Raw genomic sequence first — 21,577 nt, forward strand, 5'->3', positions numbered from 1 at the left:
TTTGGCCCATTATAGGGTCCCTAACGTCTCAATCCTGACCCTACGCGTGTTTTCTTGGGAGCCTTAAGGGGTCCACGATCGTCGGAGCTTTCCTCACTGTGCGTTTTAAGGGGTGCCCGGAGCGGAGCTTCCCCACTCTGAGTTTCACCTGGCCCCGCTCTGATTTTCAATAGTCCCTGTTTGGGCGCCACTTGTCGGTCCCTCCCTGCTTCTGACCCACAGATAAGGGAGGAGAACAATGAGTTAGTGAAGACCTGAAAGGAACAGAAAAGGGACTGAAGGCATAACAGCACAAGAGTGGTGCTGAGAGGGGACCTCTCATATTTATTGATCAAATGGTTAACAATGATAAAATTCTGTATAGGGAACTCAGTGCAGAAGCATCAAATCCAACTCTCAACAGTCTCCAATCTTCTGAAGCATAGCGAACAAGTTCTTACATAGGGAACAATGCAAGGGCACTCATACCACAGAAACTGTTTCTGTTTTGACCACAAATCATGAACTATAAAAAATCAAGTCAGATGGAAGTACTCACATGACTGTTATACTGTATATGTGAATCCCACACAGGTGGTTTCTCACAGAGGTTTTTCCCCAAACAGGTACACTTAATACGGAAAGAGCAAATTCTCTTTGAGTATCTAAGGCCTTTTCCAGTGTGAATTTTTGGTGTTGACAGGTCAGATTTTCAACTCAAGGATTTCCCACATTTACTGCAAGTGAGCTCTCCTGTGTTGAAGGAGGGCAGAACTCCGGCTAAAGGATTTACCACATTCATTGCATTGATAAGGCCTTTCTCCAGTGTGAACTGTCCTGTGTCGAATGAGGGAGACTTTGTAGCTAAACAACTTCCCACATTCACCACACTCGTAAGGCCTTTCTCCAGTGTGAACTCTCCTGTGTCTAGAGAGGCAGGTATTGAGGCTAAAGAGTTTCCCACATTCACCACACTTGTAAGGCCTTTCTCCAGTGTGAACCCTCCTGTGTCGAGTGAGGCCGGTTTTATGGGTAAAGAATTTCCCACATTCACCACACTCATAAGGCCTTGCTCCAGTGTGAATTCTTTGGTGTTGAACAAGGACAGAGTTCTCACTGAAAGATTTCCCACATTCAATAAACTTATAAAGCCTTTCTCCAGTATGAAGTGTCCTGTGTTGAATGAGGGAGGCTTTGTAGCTAAAGAATTTCCCACATTCACCACACTCATAAGGCCTTTCTCCAGTGTGAACTCTCCTGTGTTGAGTGAGGCAGCTTTTGCGGCTGAAGAATTTCCCACATTCACCACATTCATAAGGCCTTTCTCCAGTGTGAACTCTCCTGTGTTCAGTGAGGCAGGATTTGCGACTAAAGAATTTCCCACATTCACCACACCCATAAGGTCTCTCTCCAGTGTGAACTGTCCTGTGTCGAAAGAGGTGGCTTTTGCGGCTGAAGAATTTCCCACATTCACCACACTCATAAGGCCTTTCTCCAGTGTGAACTCTCCTGTGTAAAGTGAGGGCGGTTTTGTGGGTAAAGAATTTCCCACATTCACCACACTCATATGGCCTTGCTCCAGTGTGAACTTCCTGGTGCTGAATAACTTTGTATTTGCAGCGGAAGGCTTTTTCATAGTTGCTACATTCATCAAGACCATCTCCAGTGCAGACTCTCTGGTGGTGAAGTGTGTGAGGGTTGCTAAATACTTTCCTCCATTCAACCCACTTGTTACAACCTTTCCCACTGTTAAAGGACTCCCTATGCTTGATGCTGCCATGTGGTTTCTCACCATTGGGAGTGGCCCGGTGCTGCAGAAGGCCTGATAGAGCTGAGAAGTCCATTCCACCCTCCCCACAAGTGAAGGGCTTCCCCGACACATGGAATCTGCAGCTTGTCACAAGTGAGTCCCTGTCCATGTGTACTTTGAAGATTTTCTCTCCACTGTCACACTTTTGGTACTGGCAAAGGTTTGCACTGAACCATAAGCCTCTAGATATCCCACCCAAGTATGGTTTCTGTCCAGGATATGTTGCTTGGAGCTCAGTCAGGTGTAAAATATCTTTCAAGACTGGGACACACTTCTCACAAGGATGGGTCTTCTCAGTCAATGGACCTGCCATGGAAGTCCTGGCATCTTCTACAGGAACACTCTGCTCAGAAGGCAACTCATCCTTTGCTCCACACAAACAATCTGAAGGCAGAGAAATGCTAATACGGTAAAGGTTAACGTCAGTGGGAGGGAGAAGTCAACAAAAATGTGTGTGCCGTACACATACATTTAAATCAAAGAACGAATCCATGGGAATGTTTTCATGGGCAGCAATCTGAAGGGAGGGCCGCTTTGCAGTAGAGGGCCTCTAAAGATCACAGAATAAGGGAGACGTTCTGGGATACAGGGCACACAAATATGGGTGTCACACACGGAGCAAAGGAAGGATGACTGACTCACTGCCTAACAACAGCCTTCAGCAGGGACCTTGTCAGCCAGGGACATGGCCATGCTATGCAGGATGGCTGTGTCCAGGCACAGGGAAATACACTCAGAACTGAGTACATGGTGTTCAAGGAGTACCTAAAAATATGTGCATACAACACTCTGTGTGTGGATCACTGTGGGAGAACTGCAGACTGTACAGCAGACAGGATAAGCGATACACGGAGGTCAGAAGCGTGGGGACAGCCAGGGACTGGAAGTCACAGTTGAAAGGAGAAATTACAAAAAAGTCAATTATGCACAAGAAAGTGATGTGGCCAGTGGCACTCGCACCAAAACACTGGTGGACACATGGCAGGGTCCTGGCATGATGTGAACACAGCTATGATGTCATGCCTTCCCTCAGCTGGCATGCACCAGGGCCAGGCCTCCTGACACCATCTTGGCATGTCCACTCTGTGAAGTAACCAGGGCTCGCCCTGCACATCCGGCTGTGTGAGTACATGGGACCTGAATGAAGCAAGTCCTCAGGGAAAGACAACACAGGTTGTGGCCAGCACAGACCCAGAGCAACTCTGGAATCAGCAGAGCACAGAAAGGAAAGACCCATTACAGTAAAATCTCAAAGTGCCGTCTTTCAAGAAAAGCCCACAGTGACCACGATATTGCTTTCAATTCCTATCACATGCAGTCAGGAGGAAATCCTTTAAGTTCTCATCCGAATAAAAAAATTTTTGGCTCTGTACAGTGATGAATGTTAACGATTTACTGTGGTGAGTATTGTACAATATATACAAATATAGAATCACTATGTTGTACACCTGAAACTAATACGATGTTATATGTCTCAATTAAAGGTCAACTTTAAAAAAAAAACAGGAGGAGGCAGAACATGGGGCAGAAGGTTCCAGGGATCTGGACAGTCACCTTGCCAGGGAGAAGGCAAGCTAGGGGACATCCATTAGGCTGCCTGCCAGACTTGGGACTCCCAGATCCTCGGCTGTGCACCTTGCAGGTGGTAGGGCTGCTTGAGGGGTGCACAAGGCTTCGGGCTGGCACCCATAGCACACATTCCAAGGGAGTGGGGGAAGTCAGCACAGACCATGGTCTGGCTGTGGAAAGGACAGAGCTGCCTCTGAGACGGGGAGGGACCAGTTAAGGACACTGGGAGGAATATGAAGGCCTTACCCAGGGACGCTGTAAGTGCAAAGATCTCCAGCATCACGTCGTGGTATAGGAACCGCTGTGCCTCATCAAGGAGGCCCCACTCCTCCTGGGAGAAGTAAATGGCCACGTCCTCAAAGGTCACAGAGCCCTGCGATAATGGGGACAGTTCACTCCATGATCAACTTTTCTCCTAGGACCCCACGTTCACCCACTCATTCATTTGCCCTCTGCTCACCCTCCTCATTTCCCCATCTCAGAGGAGACATCAGGGTCTGGCACCACTGACAAGCAGTCTCCTCCTGGGCCCTTTCATCCCCGTATCCAACCACAGCAACAGCAGGCAGGCAGGCAGGCAGCACCGAAGCTCTGGGCCCGGCCTGCAGGGACATACTCCCTCCGGCCAGGCAGTCCTACAGTCTCCCCCGTCATGCCTCTCAGACAGAGCCAATGGGTCGGGCTCACACTTCACACTTATATCCTCAATGCCAGAGCACTCAGGCCGCCAGTTCACATCTCCCGGCCTGGACATCACTCTACCAATGTCTGTCTCATGGTTACTGCCTCTTCCCTGCCCTGCACCAAACGCACTGCCCTGTCCCTCCTACGTCAAACAGGACCTGGTAGCACCCCAGACCGCCAATGGTCCCCCTGGCCGTGGCAGTGCAGCGTGCCGCTCTAAAGGCTTCCTGCTGTGGCTCTATTACTCGCCTCCACCTCAGCCCCCCACAAACACTTGTGCATCTCATAGAACCAAGACCTTTTCCCACTTGTACTGCACTTGATTTCTCACCAGTCACAGCCTTCCTCTCTTCCTCACCCTCATTCCAAAACCCAGTCCCAGAGGCTTTGCAGCCCAGGTTCAGTTCTCCAGATGCCCATGTGTGCTGCTTAACTAACCCTCCTGCCCGACTCAAATTCCTGACACAACAAAATCCTGGTGGCCCCCACCACCTCCCCCAGCCATGAATAAGCAGGATGACTGACCTGTCATCTTGCCTCAGTTACTCCTATATAAGGCTCTACCTGTGTGTCAGCAGCGCGCAATGCTCAGAAGCCTCAGCCACCTGCCAGATCACCGTCTCCTCCACGCTGTTCCCAGTGCCACTTCTCTCCTCTGTCTGTCATGTCTATCACCTCCACCAGGTGCCCAAGCATGAGACCCAACCTTCAGACTTCCTGGTCTGCTATTAACATCATCAGGATTATTCCACGAAATGTGACCCACAGTGCTGTGGACTGAATGTATGCATCCCCCTAAAATGCCAACGTTGAAGGCCTACTTCCTAGTACGATGTTATTTGGAGGTGGGGCCTCTGGGAAGTAATCAGGTTTAGATTAGGTCATAAGGGTGTGACCCTTAGGAGCAAAGGAAGACATCTGCTCATTCCACTTTGCTGGGCCAAGGAAAGGCTATGTGAGGTTAAGGTGAGAAGGCAGGCATCTGTAAGACAGGAAGAGAGCCCCTCACCAGGAAACAAATCTCCCAGTGCTTCGATCTTGGACTTCCCAGGAATTTTGCTTAGGTGGCCTGAGCTTAGACACACCGCTCCACCCTGGTCCGCAAACTATCCACCAATTTTTCATACCTGTCTGGCCAGCTACCCACTCTACTAATTTGTTCTTCAAAACATCGCACACACTCAACACAGTGAAACCATCACTTATATCCTGAGCAAAAATTAATCATACTACAGGCTTCCACCCAAACAGTCATTGAACTTTTCCAATAACCTTAGTCATCCCTGACTTCTCTCTTACCTTCTTAATGACAAAATACAAGATCTACTAAGACAGGAAAAAAAAAAGAATGATACAGAATTCGACCTTCTCTCCGACTTCCAATCCCCCCAACTGGCCCGCAGCGTCCACACCCTCTGGGCTGCCGCAGTGGCCTCCTCCCGGGTCTTCCTGCCATTCTCCTCATACCTGCTGTCCGCTGTCCATGCTGCAGCCACAGGACGCCTGGGAAGAGCTAGTCAGATCACCTCCCTCCTCTGCTCCAAAGCATTCCCGAGACCAGCAGAACACACACCAAGCTCTGAGGGAGCCACCCCAGTACTGAGTCCTGCCCCACTGTTCTGTGCTCATATGAGAGAGGGAGGGAAGGTTCCTTTGAACCGGCTCAGTCTCCCCCTCACGCACCTGCACACAGGCATGTGTACCCGGGGCATCCTCGCCCCACACCTCATTCCGCTGGCTGTCAGCAAGAGGGACCACTCTATGAAACCCCGACCCTGCCTGCGGACCTTGAGATTAGGATCTGCTCAGGGTCCCCAGGCCCAAGGCCTGGAAGGGTAAGAGTCCCAGGACACCACAGTTACAGAGTTCAAGAGCAGGATCAGGACCAGTACGTTCTGGAACACGCTGCAGGGTCCCAGTGCCGCTGTACTGGTAATAATCAGCGTGAAGAGGGACGTTCTGAGAGACGGGCGATCGTGAAACGCACCACGGGCTCCGGGCTTCCCCATTCCCTTGCCCACGCCTGGAGCCAGGCTCACCTTGGATGTCTGCCTCGTCTCCGCGTCTCGGTCCTCGGTGCGGACTTTTATTAGCTGTGTGGCACTGTACAAGGACTAAATACCCCTGTGCCTCTTATTATTTCCCCTTCCAGTCTGTTCCTCTGTGCGGCTTTTGATAAACCTTCAGAAGACCAGGTCAGCCGAGGCCTTTTCTGTTCACCACTCTCGATGGCTCCCAGCCGCCTTAAGAGGCTAGCCTGCCATTCCAGGCGCCACTCCCTCTCAGTTCTCTGTCCCCTAAGACGCACGACTGATCCCAGGTTTCCCGAGTGCCCCCGCCCGTAACCGGCCCCACGCGCCGTCCCAGCTGCGCTCAGAACAGGAGCCCCGCCCACGCGCGCCTTTCGTCCCGGGCCCGGGGCCTGGGCGGCGGGCCGTGAGCAGGGAATCGCACTCGGGGCCCGAGGGTCACGGGCAGGGAGGCCCGGGGACGGGTAGGTACCTGAGGCGGGCCCCTCGGCGCAGCCGCCGCCATTGGACTCTGTGGGAGCAGCGGGGCCGCGCGCAGAGCACAGGAGGCGACCTGGGCGCAGCACGCGCGATCCCGGCCCTGCCGCGGGGCCCGCGGGCGACGTCGCGGGCCTCACACTCGCCTCCCTGCGGCGGGGACCGCGCGTCTTCTCGGACGTTCTCAACCCCGACCCGGAGGTACGGCGTCAGTCACCCAGCGCACAGACCCAGACGCCCCCGAAACGACCGCCCCGGGGAGGACGCCGGAAGCCGCGCTCGGTCGTTTTGCGTGCTCCCGGAACTGCCCATCTCCTGAGCTTTTATTGGCTCACCACAACGGCGCCCACCGCAAGCCCCTCTGGGTAAAGTAGTTCCCACCGTTCGCCAAGCCTAGAAGTAGGACGCCCCTCACCTGTTCCTACAGGGTGAAAGGGCGCTGGAAGAGGTGCTGTGAGTCCGCGCTCCTATTCTCCAAGGGCAGGGGAAATGCTTGACTCCTCCTTAAGGCGGGTGTTCTCAGATTTCTGAGAAGTGTCTGCAGCTGGTGACCCAAGGTTTTAGAGACGTGATTTCAGACTTTGAAGTTCAGCAAGATTCCGGAGTCTAAACGTATTATTTCAGTTGCTGCCAATGATTATAGAGCCAAAAGCATATGTCATTGCGTGGAATCATTCAAATATAAAATGTGCCCACTCTCAGCTGGAACCTAATAATCATTTTCCTCTTCTCTTCCGGTGTAGCCCGACACGTTAGACTCAGCTTTGTGAATTTCAGTATGTTCGGTAAAGAACAAAAGAGTAAGACACCACACTGGGACAGGACAAAAACGATAGGAAAGGGATGGTGGACTGCTCTAAAGCAGGAAGACAAAAGCGGAGCTCTGTTCCTGGTTCCTGCCTGTAAAGCCACTGATTGTGTCCAACTCAGTGAGGAACAACGGTTTATCTCTATAGTATTTCTTACTCCATATCCTTAGATGCATTCCGTTACTTTGAGGAATCTGGCAAGTCTATAAAAGAAGAGCCATTAACCCAATGCCACGTTGGAATAGGACATGTCTATACTGTTCGCCTGTGCAAAGTGGACGACTGCAACCGTGAGATAAAAGGTTTGGAACAAAAAGATCTCAACCATTTGATTGGAAGTGATAGTCATGGCAACTGAATTGCAGGGAGAGATCATGTCTGTATTGGGGAGTTTGTATCTCAGAAAAACGTATGAAATGAAAATCAATGACAGCTGTTAATAATGATTACATAGTAATTCAAAGATAGTGGCTGGAGAGCTCTAGGAAAACATAAGCATAAAAAATTAAGTTAAAAATCTAAGGGAAAGTTGAACAGGACATACTGGAAACTAGGAAATGAGGATTATGTAAGCAATGGCTATGGTGAAAATTTGGCCACTCAGGATTATACTCTATAAATTTGATTTTTTTAAATTTATGAGAGCATTGATTAATGTTTGTAGGTGTAGTTAAAAAGGACTTTGTAAGGTAGATGTAACGGTAAAAAATAAAATAGATGTGGATCTGTTTATTCAATTTTTTAATAAATATTCAATGAGCGGTGAGTTTCACGCACTACTGTAAGTTTATGAGACAAGTCAGGATATAAGAAAGACAAACCTACAAGTCTTAGAGTATTTAAGGAAACACAGTAAATAGGAAAGAAGTGCTAAATTCAACGTAGACTATAGTAGTAAGACAGAACAGAAGCTGCGGACGCCTCCTAGAGCCCCAGGATGAAGGTAAGCGCGGGTCTCGGGAGAGAATGCAGCGGGTAGCCACCCCGCCCCAAGGGGTCCAGGCTGCTTCCTGCTGCCCCGTGATGCCCCGAGGCTATTGCGGCAGGTGTGCGGCAAAGGGCCGGCACCGGGGCCCTCCAGGCCCGGGGCTCACGCCTGCAGGTTCATTCGCACACAGGGACCCGTCGGCGGCACCGAGCCCTGGGGTGTACGGGGGCGGTGGGGCGGACGCGGGCCGGGCTGTGGTGGGCGCAGAGCAGGACCCCGGAACTGCCTGGGACGCTGCAACGCAAGGGCTGGGGACCTGCTCGCAACCCGGCGTGCCGGACCTCGGGGCGCCCTGGGTACCGGCGGGGGGCGTCCTGGGGGCCGGGGTGAGACGCGTGGCTCGGCATCTCGCCGGGGGAGGGCAGCGCGGACACGGGGACCGCGGCTGGGGATTCATCCCAGCGGCGCGGTCATGGAGGCCCGGTCGAGGTGCCGTGGACTCCGTAACCCAGGGGCCTGCGGGCCCAGACCGACCGCCTCCCTCCCCGCGGTGCCCAGCCCGCACTGTCCCCCATTACCCGCGGCCGCGGATTTCAGAGGCTCTGCTACCCCGAAGCCAGTCGGCTCGCGGAGGACAGGAACGATCCAGGGTCCCTCGGGAAAAGGGGAGCAGTGGGTCTCCGGTGTGACTCGAGATGTCAGCATCACTGGTCATCAGTGAAATTCAACTCACAACCACAGTGAGGTGCCAACCCACATCTACCAGGATGACGTTTTCAAAAGAGCAAATGACAAGTATTGCTGAGGATTTGGAGAAGGTGGAACCCTCGTATGATTTTTTTGTGAATGTTAAACACCCCAGTGTGATAGGCAGTGGAGCCATGGAACGCTTTAGCAGCTCGTGAAAACATTTATCACGGATATGTCATCTGACCAAGAAGCTCCATTCCTGGGCGTAAACCCCCCAAAATTGAAATCGGACTCAAATACACGCCCGCACATGTTCAAAGCAGCATTAATCAGAACGCCCAAAAAGTGGAAACAGCCAAGTGTCTGTCAACAGATGAATAGAAAAGCAGTATGTGGCGTGCCCAATCACCAGACTGTTATTCAGCCATAAGAAGCAATAAGCTCTCACGTGTATCACAGATGGATGGACCTTGAAAGATTGTGCTAAGAGGTGCAAGCCAGACACAGAAGAATAGATGTGGTAGGGTCCCACTTGTAAGAAATAGGGGGAATAAGCAAACCCATAAAGACAGGCAGTAGGTCGGAAGCTGCTAGGGGCTGGAGTGAGGGGCACATGGGGAGTTACTGACTAATGATTACACAGTTTATCTTTGCGTTCCTAAATAGTTTTGCAAATAGATAGTGGGGGTAGACGGACAACATTGCAGATTTATCTAATGCTACTGAATTGTACACTTGAAAATTATAAAGGTGACAAATACAATATTATATAAAATTTTACTCATATATATATACATATATACACACACACACACCAAAAATACCCAAACTGACAGGTTTCCCCAGATTTCGAAACTCAAAGCTATTTCAAAATGTCGTGAATTTTTCCACTGATGTAGCTAAAACAATGTAATATTTCCAGAAACACAAAAATATTCAACGCATTCTTATTAGGATTGTGATTTCCAGGACCTAACTACTCACCTTTACATAGAATAATAAACTTATATCAAGACTGAAAATTATTAGACTGTTAAATATTAACACATGAGAGAAATGATTAAATATCCTGGGGAGAACAGTCTTATGGTCACAATCAAGTTAGGAAAAATATTTTCTTCGTCTGGCACGTAAACAAAGGCGAGATACGTCAGCCTTCCTGCAAATGAGCAGGAAGGGGCTGAACGCTGGGAAGCCCGTAGACAAAGGCTTCGAGGTGCCCGCCAGCCGCCGGCCTGGAGCAGCAGAGCGGGTCATCCGCTCGGACGACAGAAGGACAGTGAGGGGGAGGAGGGGGGTGCTCGCAGTATCGCGGGGGCACGATAATTTCCCGAACTCAAGTCATTCTCCTCCTGGAAGGTTCTCCCCGTCTTTAAACGCTATTCTTTCTACCTTAAAGCAGCTTTGAGGGTTCAGCTGTTCTGTGCACTTCCACGTACGCACAGCCCGGGGCTGAACCTGAGGCTGGAATCCCTGCGTGGACCCCAAAGGTCGTGGGATACGGGCACGGAAGCAGCCTTCGCAGTCTGCACGGGGACACCAGGGTGTCGGCTGAGAGCAGCGGTGCGACGGCGGGGCGAGGCGCGCCCAGGGACGAGAGCGCACGTGTGGGGCGCCTGGAACGGACTCAGGTGGTGCAGGGGGCACAGCGCGGCGGTACCAGAACCCGAGCGCCAGGGGGGCGCCCCTCCCTGAAGAGCCGGATCGGGCTGTGGACGCCCCAGCGAGGCCTCATCGAGGGGTAGCAGGGCGCCCTCGGGGTGCTTTTCCATCGGACCATCAAGCCCGTAATCTGACGAATGCGCCGGCTCCCACGGCTCCCCTTTTAACGAAGGGCGTGGATCGTTCCTGTCCTCCGCGAGCCGACTGGCTTCGGGACAGCAGAGCCTCTGAGATCCGCGGCAGCGGGTGATGGGGGACAGCGCGGCATGGGCGCCGCGGAGAGGAAGGAGGCCGTGCTGGGCCCACAGGTCCCTGGGCTCCGAGGGCCTCGGCACCTCGACGGGGCCTCCATGGCCGCGCCGCGGGGCTGAATCCTTAGCCGCGGCCCCCGAGTCCGCACTGCCCTCCACCGGCGAGGAGCCGTGCCACGCCTCTCCCCCGGGGCCCCAGGCGTACCCCCGCCAGGACCCACTGCGCCCCGAGGGCCAACTCTGCGCCCACGACATCCAGGTCCTCCCGTCCCACCGCCCGCGCCCACCCCAGGGCTCGGTGCCGCCGGAGGATCCCCTTGTGCGGCGGGGCTGCCGGCCTGAGTCCCGGGGCTGGAGGGCCCCGGCGCCGGCCCCTTACCGCACCCCTGCGGGACAGCCTCTGGGCTCCGGCTTCCTGTCATATGTGCGCCCCGCGGAGAAGGCTGGGAACTACCTTACCCATAATGCAAAGGGCCCGAGGCAGCGACCAATAGGCACCCACGACAGGGCGATTGGGCGTTCGGACCCGAGGGCCGGCAGGGACGCCCCGCGCCGGAGGCTGTGGTTCTGGAGGCTCTGCGCCCTGACGCGGAACGAGTCCGTGATGAACGCGGCGCCCGACCCCATGTGACGACGGCTGGGAGGCGATCGGGGAGGGGTCGTCGCACCGCACAGCGGCCGGTCTGAGCGTCAGCGGCGGCGGGTAGCGGGCGTGCCCGGGTCTCGTCACGTGCAGCCGGCACTTGGGACCCCGCCGCGCCCACAGAGTCCGACGGCGGCGTCCGGCTGAGGGACCCGGCTCGGGTGAGGCTCCCTCGGCGCCCTTACCCCGTGTGCCCTGCCCAGACCCTAAGGCCCCGAGTGCGGGGCGCCTGCTCACGTGTATCCAGCCCCGATCCCAGTGTCCAGAGCAGCGGGGCGGCCAGTGGTGGGCCCCCGTATCTGACAGCCGTTGTGACGAGGAGTGGAAGTGTTACAGGCAGAAGGACAGTTTGGGAAGTCAGAGGCGCGACCGGCCCGGAGCCACTGCTTCTGGAATAGCGAGGCGAGGCTATTAAGTTTTTAACTTCATTCTCAGGACATCGGGAGCCCGTTTGAAGCTGTTTAACATGCTTGGCACTCCCCCCACCACCATGTTTCCTCTACACTGGATATAAATTAATGAGATGGATGATTGAGGTCTGGTCCTGGTGGATAAGTGTGTGATAGGGACACACCTGGAAACCCACCCAGTGTGGTAGCGTTTTGCTAGCACACTGCAAACCACCCTGGCATCTCAGGCATTTCAGTTGCCGTGTGTTGTCCATGTCTCCAGCAGAGTAGGAGAGGGTATTTTGGTGTGTGGTAGTGTCACTGCAGCACAACCTGTGAGACTGTCATGCGAAACTGACACCTCACCACAGCCTGGACACGTGTGTATGCTCCATCCAGAACAGAAAAAACTGACATGAGACACCCAAGCAACACATGCAAAACACCCAGGACCTGTGCTGCAGGACGATCTGTATATCACAGCAGTTGTGGCCACACAAACACACCAATAGTGCACAGAGATTTGTGAGAAAGACGTGACATAGGGATTCCCCAGGGCCTTGTGTGTCAGTCACACACACAGACACACAGAGTGAATATACAAACTGTCAGTGGCCAGCCCATATCTGAAAACACAACTTTGACCCAGAAGTTCTGCAGCAGTCAACGCACAATGGGCAGGACCTGGTGAATAAGCATTGATTTCCATGAAGTTCCCTCCCCACCCCCAGCTCCCAACTTAAGACCAGCTGGAGAAAGCCGAATATGCTTCCTTAACTGATCCTGCAGGATTGCCTCACTGCTTGTTTTCTGCCTCCAGCGGTCCCTGGTAAGGGCCTCCACCAGCGCATTCCTGAGGCGCTCCTTGTTTTCATAATAAATTTTCCACTCCCCTGTCTGACAAATGCAAGCGACAGTGACTGACTCTTGCTGTGGCAAGGTCTGAATAAATACCTTATAGCCCTTGCTTGTACTCATTTCTGGTCTTCATTTATTTCCATCACACACACGCAATCACACAGTCTTCCTGTAGTGGATGTGGCAATGCAGACAGCATGGCTTGGAGAGAATAATCCTCCCCATCACTCCGCAGCGCCCAGGGAGAGGGAGGACCTCTAGGCAAGTCTGGCCTTTACTGGGAATCAGGGGAGGTACACAGGCCCTGGGCATTGGATGTCACTGGGTCACAGGCGAGGAAAGAAGGTGAACTTGTGTCAGGGGCCAGCCTTTCCACACCGGTGCACCTGGTCACCTGAGAGGCGCTCACAGGTTTTAAAAGAAAATTTTAAAACTCACAATACAGTGTGCCCACTTGTTCCATTGGGATCATCTGAAATAACAAGATGCAGAAAACACAACCGGGAAATTTGGGTGCTTCCCCTGGAGAGTGTCCCTTGCCTCTCCTTCCCTGGGGCCTCCCCACACCTTTGTCAGCTCTTTCCTGGCCTCCAGACCTTTATCTCCTACAAGGGGGAGCGCTCCCCAGCCTGGCCAGACGCAGGAGAGAAACTACATTACCCGGTGTGCACCGAGAGGGCGACATCACAGGAAAGGGGGCGTTCCGGTCCCGTTGGTAGAGGCGGGATTTCCGGCGTCGCCAGGCGGAAGCGTTTACGGCGTGGGGCGCGATTCCTCCACAGTGGCGCTGAGTTCTCGGCTGCCGGTCGTTCGGAGCAGGGCGGAACGGCGGGGAGGCCCCACCTGCGCCTCCGCGGGTTCTGGGTGGGGTCGCTGAGCCCCCGGGCGCCCCCGTGCGGCCCCGCTCGCCACAGGTCTGATGGCGGCGCCCTTGGACCCGGCGCAGGTGAGTGGACGGTCCCCGCGCCTCCCGCTCTCGGACCCCCAGCGTCGCGGCCCCGCCGCCCGGACGTGCGGGAGGACGGTGACCTTCGACCCTTCGCCTTACCTTCTCCCGGCCGTTTCTCGGAGCGCCAGGATGGGGTCACCTCGGCTCCGGGTGCGGAATCCAGGTCAGGGGTCCCGTGGGGGAGGGCCCCGTTCCTGACGGCCGGCGGGATTCTGTGTGGAGGGGCGAGGTGTGTGGCCCCAGGGCCCCCCGAACACAACGCCGTGCGCGCGGGGCGGTCCTCAGGGAGGAGGCCCAGGGTTCGCCGACATCACTGGGGTCCGGCTGCGCCCCTTGCCGAGGCCGCGGCAACTCAGACGGGGCGCCCAAGCCCTGCCTCGCACCGTCGGCTGTGGCTGTGGCTCAGCCGCCACTCCAGCTCCTGGTCCGTGGAAGCCTGCCGGGCGCTCGTCTCGCCCATGCCTGCTTTCTACTACCAGCAAACGCGCCCATTTCAAATCGAGGGCAGGGGCGGAGGGGGCGAGGATGCGCGCGTGCAGGCGCTGTGAGGTCTGTGGGCTGAGAGGTCTGACCCCCCCCCGCACCCCAGCCCCAGGGTCCACAGCAAAACCTCGGATTTCTGTAACCCGACTCCTGTTTTGATCCTTCTTCAGCGTCCAGGTGTCAGGACTGCGCCGGGGCCCAAGGAGGAAAATCCCCTCCCACTGCATTTTACCGCCTCGGGTGATTTTTAGGGATTATTTAGCGCAGCGGATTAAAATCTTGCCACAGTTGAGAAACTGACAAAAATGCTTCCTTGCTGTACATAGATCTCCTCTCTTTTTTACATTTAGGAAGGAAAACCCAGTAAGATGTATCAGACTTGTGTAAATGAGCGTGTGTAAAAAGGGCGGACAGTTTTTGCTTTAATTTTCTGACGGAAAATTTGTGTGACTCTACATACTATGTACACAGACACGGATATATATATTCATTTACTGAATCAGCAAGTGGGACCTGGTTTATTTATATTGCAAATAAAATTTTCTCTCTGTAAGTCTCCCTGCTGCTCTGGGCTGCTGTTTTCTTTGGTATAAAATAGGAATGTTGACATTTTAATTCAGTACAGCAATACGAATTCCTTTGTCCTAGTCTGGGGAACTGGGAAGGATGCACGGTTGATGTGTGTCGGCGGGTGTCCAGCAAGGTGTGGGAAGGGCTGGCATGGACACGCCCCTGGACCTGTGCTGAGCTTCGGGGCTCACCCCGGCGGCAGGCTGCTCCTCGGGGCTCCCTGCCCTCCTTCCTGTACACACTTAAATGCTGGCGGCCGAGAGGCAGGAGTAGCGTTTTTGAGTTGCTGCTATGCTAGGACGGCAAAGGCAGCAGGGCAGGCTGGGAGCCAAGGCCGCCGGGGCGTCTGACTCTCAGATCCCCAATGACAGCAGTGAGTCTGTGTTGTTTAAGACATGCAGTTATATTTGAAAAGGAAGAGCATTCAGATGGTCGGTGATGACGGTGTGCAGGAGTGTGGTGTCCTTTGGGACACGAACGCGCAGGAGGCCCTGGGTCACGCCCCGGCAGTCACCCCGGTCAGCCTTACCAGCCCTGTTCATCGTCAGGGCTTGTCACATCGGTTAACATCGCAGCCGCATGGCCCCCTCCTCTGTTTACTGCAGTCTCGGCCCAGTGTGCTGTCCCGACAGTAGCCTCCCCTGTCACCACATCTGCAGTGGGCCACAATCTCTTTCGTCTCCTTGCTCTGTTTTCTTGTTTTTGTCATCTCTGGGGCCCCCTTGCTGGTTTAGGATCTGTTTCCAGCCCCGGATCACAAGCGCCTGTTGTCCCTCTGTGCCGAGACCGGGAACAGCCTGGGCTGGTGAAAGGCCCTCGGTGAACAGCTGAGTGACTGAGCGGGGCACCCGTCAGGGGCCCCCCACTGGGCCTGCGCTGCTGTCCTCCACCGCTTGCTCACCCAGCCCCGCGGCCCGCTCGGCAGGCTTTCTCCTGAGCCTTCCCGTCGTCCGGTGCCCTGTCCCCAAGTCTCACCATGTCCTTCTTGTGCATAGGTGTCCCCTCGTAGGTGCCCCTGACCCCCACCTTCCCATCTTCTGGCAACTCTTGGCCATCTTTCCTGGGTTGTTCAGATACCATCTCTGACCCTTAAAATTGGGATTGTGGGTAACTTTCTAGAGCTGCCTGAGCCCAGGTGCAGGTGATGATGGCATTAACCTCGTGCACTGTGGGAGGATTGGTGAAACAGAGTACACCGAATGCTCGTGGGCCTGGGGCTCCAGGGTCTGCCACGTGAACGTTTTCTCTTCCTGGTGAAGTGCCAGTTCTGGGGTGGCTGCAGAAATCAAGCCTTAGAGAAATGACGTGATGTCCTCCCTACGGCCACACACCTGGGAAGTGGCAGACTCAGGAGTCTTGATTCTGTCCCTGGGCATCTTAACTGCAGAATGGGGCATGTGCAGTCCATTCCCTGGCTTGTGAGCCCTCAGCTGGCTGGTACGCGGGGTCTAGGGCTGTTCGCCTGCTGCTCCAGCTCTCGTTGTTGGGACCAACACCGCCACATCCCCGTCCCTCTGACGTCACAGAACACTCACCATCTGCCCCCCAATCCTCGTGGGGACACACTGCACCATCTCCGGTGGCTACCCTAGGGGAGGTTTTGCTCTTAGCCACAGTTGCATTATGTCCAAAGGCTGCGTCCTCCCCTTCGAGCCCAGCACGGAGCTTGGCCTCTGTGATCGGGGCCTGGGCCTGGGTCTCTGCACCTTCAGCAGTGACTGAGTGACAGGCTCTGATCCCATCCAACAGCACAAGGCAACACCACTTACTCCGTTTGACTTTCCAGGTGTCCGTGACCTTCGAGGATGTGGCCGTGACCTTTTCCCGGGAGGAGTGGGGGCAGCTGGGCCCGACCCAGAGGACCCTGTACCAGGAGGTGATGCTGGAGACGTGTGGGCTCCTGGCGTCCCTGGGTAAGGGATCGCCTCACACCCCTGTGCGGGACCCCTGGTTCCTGGCTGTCAGGATCGGAGGAGCCACCTGCCCTTCCCCGGAGCCCATAGTTTCCTGGTCCCTTTTCCTCCTGCCTGGTCGCCCTTTGTGTGTGTCGGGTGTCAGTGGGATTGAGACAGTGTCCCTCTGAACACAAGGCCTCACCCCAGGGCCCAGCACGCTGCAACCTCAGTCTGAATCCTTATTCCAGATGCCACAGGGGGGAAGCTGGCCCTGCCTGGTCGTGTCATGTGTCCCACAGTCCTGGAGCAGGGTCGTGGGCTATGGGCCGCTCTCGAGACGGTGAGTCAGGCAGGCTCCACATGGTATTTGTCACCGGTGACCCCTGAACAGCAGGGTCAGGGAAAACTGCCCTGGTGTCTCGTCGTCATCACCACAGGATTCCTGAGGCTTGGGCCACGATCCTTGCCAGGGCAGGAGTCAGAAGGCACGCAGGAATGTCCGAGGCACAGGTGGTACCCCAAAAACCCAGTACTTTTACCTGTTCTGTCGGGATGCTGTTCAGTGTCAAGAGAACGTCTCGGATCACTGTTTAGGGTTCCGTGCTCCTTCCTTTTGACCAGTTCCTCTCGTCGCTGTGGGCACGGCCTCCAGCTCCCAGCCCTGGGCAGTGTGCATGAGCTTGCTGGGACTTTAATGGTGTTTTTTTTTTCTTTCATTGTTTTGTTTTAACAGTAACTTTCCATTTGTCACAACCTAAAGTGACTTTTCTCATTTACGAAAGCAAAACAGGGCTCCCTTTTAGAATAAAATTTTAAGAAAAAAGGGGACGTGGGTCAAGGAGAAGCCATCAGTGACGGTGGCTCACACCGTATGCTGTGCACACCCATCAGCCTGAGTTTAGTGGGGAAGGTAGGTGTCCATTCTTAGATGAATTGTGATGAGTTGTCGAAAGAAAACTAAAGGGGCTTCAGGTGAAAGCCGGTCATGAGTGCTTCAAAAAAGGCATCTCAGGGAAGGACGTTGGTGCTGGGAACTCGAAGGCTGTGAGCCAGCGGGGAGGGGGCTTCCAGGAGGAGGAATCAGCCCCAGGAAAGGCCCTGAGTGACAGGGCCCGAAGAATGCCTGTCGCACTCTGCCTGCCTCCGCTCCCTGAGCCCAGTGCTGGGCAGGTGACAGGCAGAGCGCGGGGACTGTGACTGACACCTGTCTGAGCAAACCCTGGGCTGTGGAGCAGAACCGGCCAGAGGAGAGGTTGGTAGGCCCTGCTGCCCCCATCACCGGACTTGTCCCCAGAACCCTCCCGCCTCCGCTGAGACGAATGCGGCTGCGTGGAAGAGAAAACCGACTGGAACTGGCTTCCCCGAAGGAAATTCTCCGCCTCACCTCAGAGAGGCCCAAGTGGCGCCGCGGGGCTGGCGGGCGGAGCAGCGCGGGTTCGTCACCAGCCGCGGGAAGGTCCTCTGGGCCAGGCGTCTGCCTGCTCCTCGGGCTGCGGGCTGCGGGCTGCCCCGCACTTCGGTGAAGGCTTCCCCCGCAGAGCGCCCAGCCCGCCTCTGCCCCCCCTTCTGGTGATCAGAGCTGCCACTTCCCTGGTGCTGACCGGCCTCCACCGGGAGTTCTCTGTCCTCAGGGAGACTTCCCGAATGCCGAGGCCTCACCTTCAATGCGAGACCTTCTGTTTCTGCCATTGAGACTGAAATCAGGCATCCCCAGGTGTTCCTGAAGCGCAGGGCGTTTGAAACCAGCCACATGGATCAATTACAGAACTTCCGGGAGGAAGTGCCCCCCCGCCCCGGGGACCCAGGGCCGCGTGTGAGCGTCGTGCACACCCCGTGCGCTCTGGCTCCCACCGATGACCTTCAGGGGCAGTGGTGGGTCGGCAGGCAGTGCCACCTGGTACCTCACGTGCAGTCCAAGAGTGGGGTTTGGGGCTTGGTTTCTGGGTCACAAATGAGCATTTTCTTTACCTCGGGAGCAGCTCTGACACCCCAGACAGAATGGAAGGGTTTTGTTGTTTTCATCAAAACACCCATGTTGTTTCTTTCTCCATCAATAGGGCATCCGGTTCCCAAACCTGAGCTGACCCACCTGCTGGAGCGTGGGCAGCAGCTGTGGCCAGTGAGGAGGGACCTCCTCGCCCGAAGCACCTCCCCAGGTACAAGCCAGCAGCTGGTCGGGTGGGGCCGTGGCAGCCGCCAGCCTGCGAGCAGAGACTCTGAGCTCCTGGGGCTTCTGGCTGCTCCTCTGTCACGTCCAGGGATGCACATCCGCTGATCACCATTGTTTAGAGACCTGGGCACCTTCTAATGTCAGCGTGTAGCTTTCGGGTTGCTCTGGAACCATCCGGCTGGTGGGGGGACGCCTGCAGTTGCACATGATGTGAACTTGACTCCACGTGTTCCATGACAGGATCTAGGCATTCGCCACCCCTGGGGCCTCAGGCCTGGGGAATGTGGCTTAGGTCTGTGCCCAGGGAAAGAGCCCGTGGGCCTGGTCTTCAGCGCAGCTTGCTGTATTCCCCCTACGGTCAGTCAGTGACACAGTCTGTGTGTGATGGGGTCATTGGCAGTTGTAATGCCGTAACGCAGCAGGCTGCTTAGGACAGTGCCTGGCCAGTAGGAAGGGCTCACAACGTTCGCTCTTGGTGTGTCCATGTAATTATGTCCATCATGAGTGACAGTGACATCACCCGTTCCTTTCTGGACTGAGGAAAAGGGGCCTTGCTTCTCCTTGGTATTTTCATGTGTGCTGTCGTGTGACCCCCACTCTTCCCCACCTTCGCCATCCATCCGTCCTGTTTGTCTGTCAGACACGCAGAAACAACTCCTTGCCCTGTATCTTCCTTCCCCTCTTGCCCTGACAAACACCAGGATGCTTGGCCTCTCCAGCCACAGGTGTGCCTCTGAGTGAGCCGTCTGGGGAGTCGCAGGTGCGCCTCTCTGTGCCCTTCAGCCTTTTCAGCCAGCGCACGCGCGTCTTCAGCCAGCACCTCCACCCCAACCGTCTGTCCCAGATGCCACCCCCGTCTCCTTCATCCCACAGCTCACTTCGCTGTCCGGGGCACCAAGCTGCTTGACCACATACGCTCCTCCCCCAGCCCAGTTCAGAGAACGTCCTGCCACCCCAGCCAGTTAGGAGGCAGGACACCCCACAGGCAGCAGCACCTCAGTGTCTCCGTCTCTGTCCCACCCCCGTCCGCATGCCCCTGGTCCTGCCCATCAGATGCTGTGTCTCCCGAGCCTGCCTTGCCCGCCACCCTCAGGAGCTCCACCGGCACCTGGCCCGGCTCTCGCCGTCTTTTGCCTGGATGATGCTGGAGCCTCCCACCCTGCCTGCCCACATCTCCGTGCCCCTGTGCAGCTCGGTACCCTGCACCAGCCGCTGCACCCACTCCGACCTGGTCTAAGTCATCACGGCTTCCTCAGTCACTGCCGACTCAGCACAGAATCAGCATCACGTTAAAAACGAACGCTGCGTGCCTCTGCTGCTTGCTCCCGAGCCTGTGCTGGCCCATCTGTGCCCCGCAGCTGTGGCTTCCCTTTTCCTCTGAGGAACACGTCTTCCCCCTGACCTCTTGGCCTGTTCCCCCACTGGCCCCGCATGGCGCCTCTGTCTTCTCTGGGAACCTGCTTCTTCACTTTCCTCCGACTCGTGTATCCATCTTCTCTCTCCACATAGGCTCACGTCACTTATGCTTGGGGAAAAGTAAAATGGGCCCTGGGCCTTTAGATCCACAGCAGCCCAGCACGAACGTCCCCTCCACTCATGAAGCCACGTTTCTTGAAAGAGTTGCCTCATTTTTAAAAATTACATGTGCACTTGACTTACAGTGTTTTTGTTAAAATCTCCATAATTTTTTTTACGCTGGAAGTATATTATCACGTGCACAAACCTTAAGGGTTCTGCTTAACTTTTTGCACACGTATTAGTTGAAGTGCCCTCCAGCACAGTCAGGCTTTAGGGTGCTTCCAGGGCCCTGGCAGGCTCCTGGTGCCCCTGCCTGTCAGCTGCTCGTCCTGCAGTGCTGGCCACCATGTTCACTATCACTGTGAGTTGGTTTTGTTGTTGTTTTTGTTTCGGGGGCGGTGGTGCTTCAAACACCAGAAATTAATTTTCTCGCAGATCTGGAGGCTAGAAGTAAGGTGTCAGCAGGTCGGTTCGTGCTGAGGCCCCTTCCCCCTGGGCTTGAAGAACAGATGGCCTGTCCGTGTCGGGGCCATTGCTGTCACCTGCTCGCCCAGTGCAGCAGTGCAGGGTTCTCTGGGAAGTCGGAGCACGCCGCCCGTGTGACACTGAGGAAGGGGCCCACACGATCGTGAGGGCGGAACTGCTTGACGTCCACAGGCAGGCCGTACGCTGGAGGAGTTGCTGTTGCAGCCTGAGTCTGCGGCCAGAGCTCCCTCCCTCCAGGGATGTGAGTCTTTTCCTTCAGGCCCTCATTTGCTTGGAGGAGGCCCGCTCACCTTATGAAGGACTTCAATCCTGTGCAGAGGACTCCCCTCAGCAGTCGTCAAGGCATTGAATCATAGCCGAAACCAGGAAAGCTACATGCACAGCTGAAGTAAATGCATGATAAACTATGGAAGACAAATGTGGAACAGGATTCTCATTGTCTGATCTTAAAAATGGTTGTGTGAAGTTGTGTTACAAATAAATAATCTGCATATTTAGGCATGGGGTCAAGTTCGTGCTGACTTTACAGTCGCCACCATGGATTTACTCCCTTGGTCTTCATGTACGATGCAGTCATTTGAAATTCATACTGTGGGAATTTCTTTTGAGACTAAGATTTTTTTGAGAGGGCATCTCTCATATTTATTTATTTATTTGAGAGGGCATCTCATATTTATTGATCAAATGACTGTTAACAACAATAAAATTCTGTATAAGGGACTCAATG

General features: G+C 55.0%; 3 protein-coding genes across 11 annotated transcripts in view; 2 read left to right on the plus strand and 1 right to left on the minus strand.

The window, feature by feature from the left end:
* Positions 1 to 21,349, plus strand: part of LOC140847204 (uncharacterized) — an 87,893-nt gene extending 66,544 nt beyond the window's left edge. The window contains exon 4 of the mRNA XM_073226783.1: positions 19,900 to 21,349. Within this exon, the coding sequence (XP_073082884.1) occupies positions 19,900 to 20,083 (184 nt within the window). The 3' untranslated portion in view covers positions 20,084 to 21,349. The remainder of the gene's footprint in view (positions 1 to 19,899) is intronic.
* On the minus strand, positions 299 to 6,804 carry LOC140847199 (uncharacterized). Of its 6 annotated transcripts, none has more exons than XM_073226723.1 (3): positions 6,545 to 6,804; positions 3,605 to 3,731; positions 299 to 2,173 (listed from the first exon to the last, which is right to left on the minus strand). In XM_073226723.1, the coding sequence occupies exons 1-3, from the start codon at positions 6,575 to 6,577 to the stop codon at positions 714 to 716; spliced, it is 1,620 nt and encodes a 539-aa protein (XP_073082824.1). In that variant the 5' UTR covers positions 6,578 to 6,804; the 3' UTR covers positions 299 to 713. The 6 variants fall into 6 exon arrangements, with proteins under 6 accessions (XP_073082824.1, XP_073082826.1, XP_073082823.1 ...); XM_073226725.1 differs by having other exon boundaries at positions 6,082 to 6,804; XM_073226722.1 differs by lacking the exon at positions 6,545 to 6,804 and adding an exon at positions 5,510 to 5,828.
* LOC140843051 (zinc finger protein 550-like) lies at positions 13,080 to 21,349 on the plus strand. Of its 4 annotated transcripts, XM_073226777.1 has the most exons (4): positions 13,484 to 13,725; positions 16,568 to 16,694; positions 16,925 to 17,016; positions 18,734 to 21,349. In XM_073226777.1, exons 1-4 carry the CDS (start codon positions 13,699 to 13,701, stop codon positions 18,758 to 18,760), a joined length of 273 nt encoding a protein of 90 aa, XP_073082878.1. In that variant the 5' UTR covers positions 13,484 to 13,698; the 3' UTR covers positions 18,761 to 21,349. The 4 variants fall into 4 exon arrangements, with proteins under 4 accessions (XP_073082875.1, XP_073082876.1, XP_073082878.1 ...); XM_073226776.1 differs by lacking the exon at positions 16,925 to 17,016; XM_073226774.1 differs by lacking the exons at positions 16,568 to 16,694; positions 16,925 to 17,016; positions 18,734 to 21,349 and adding an exon at positions 14,318 to 14,767 and having other exon boundaries at positions 13,080 to 13,891.
* Positions 21,350 to 21,577: the final 228 nt, after the last annotated feature.

The sequence above is a fragment of the Manis javanica genome, chromosome 17 (genome assembly GCF_040802235.1).
Source record: "Manis javanica isolate MJ-LG chromosome 17, MJ_LKY, whole genome shotgun sequence".
Taxonomy (NCBI): Eukaryota; Metazoa; Chordata; class Mammalia; order Pholidota; family Manidae; genus Manis; species Manis javanica.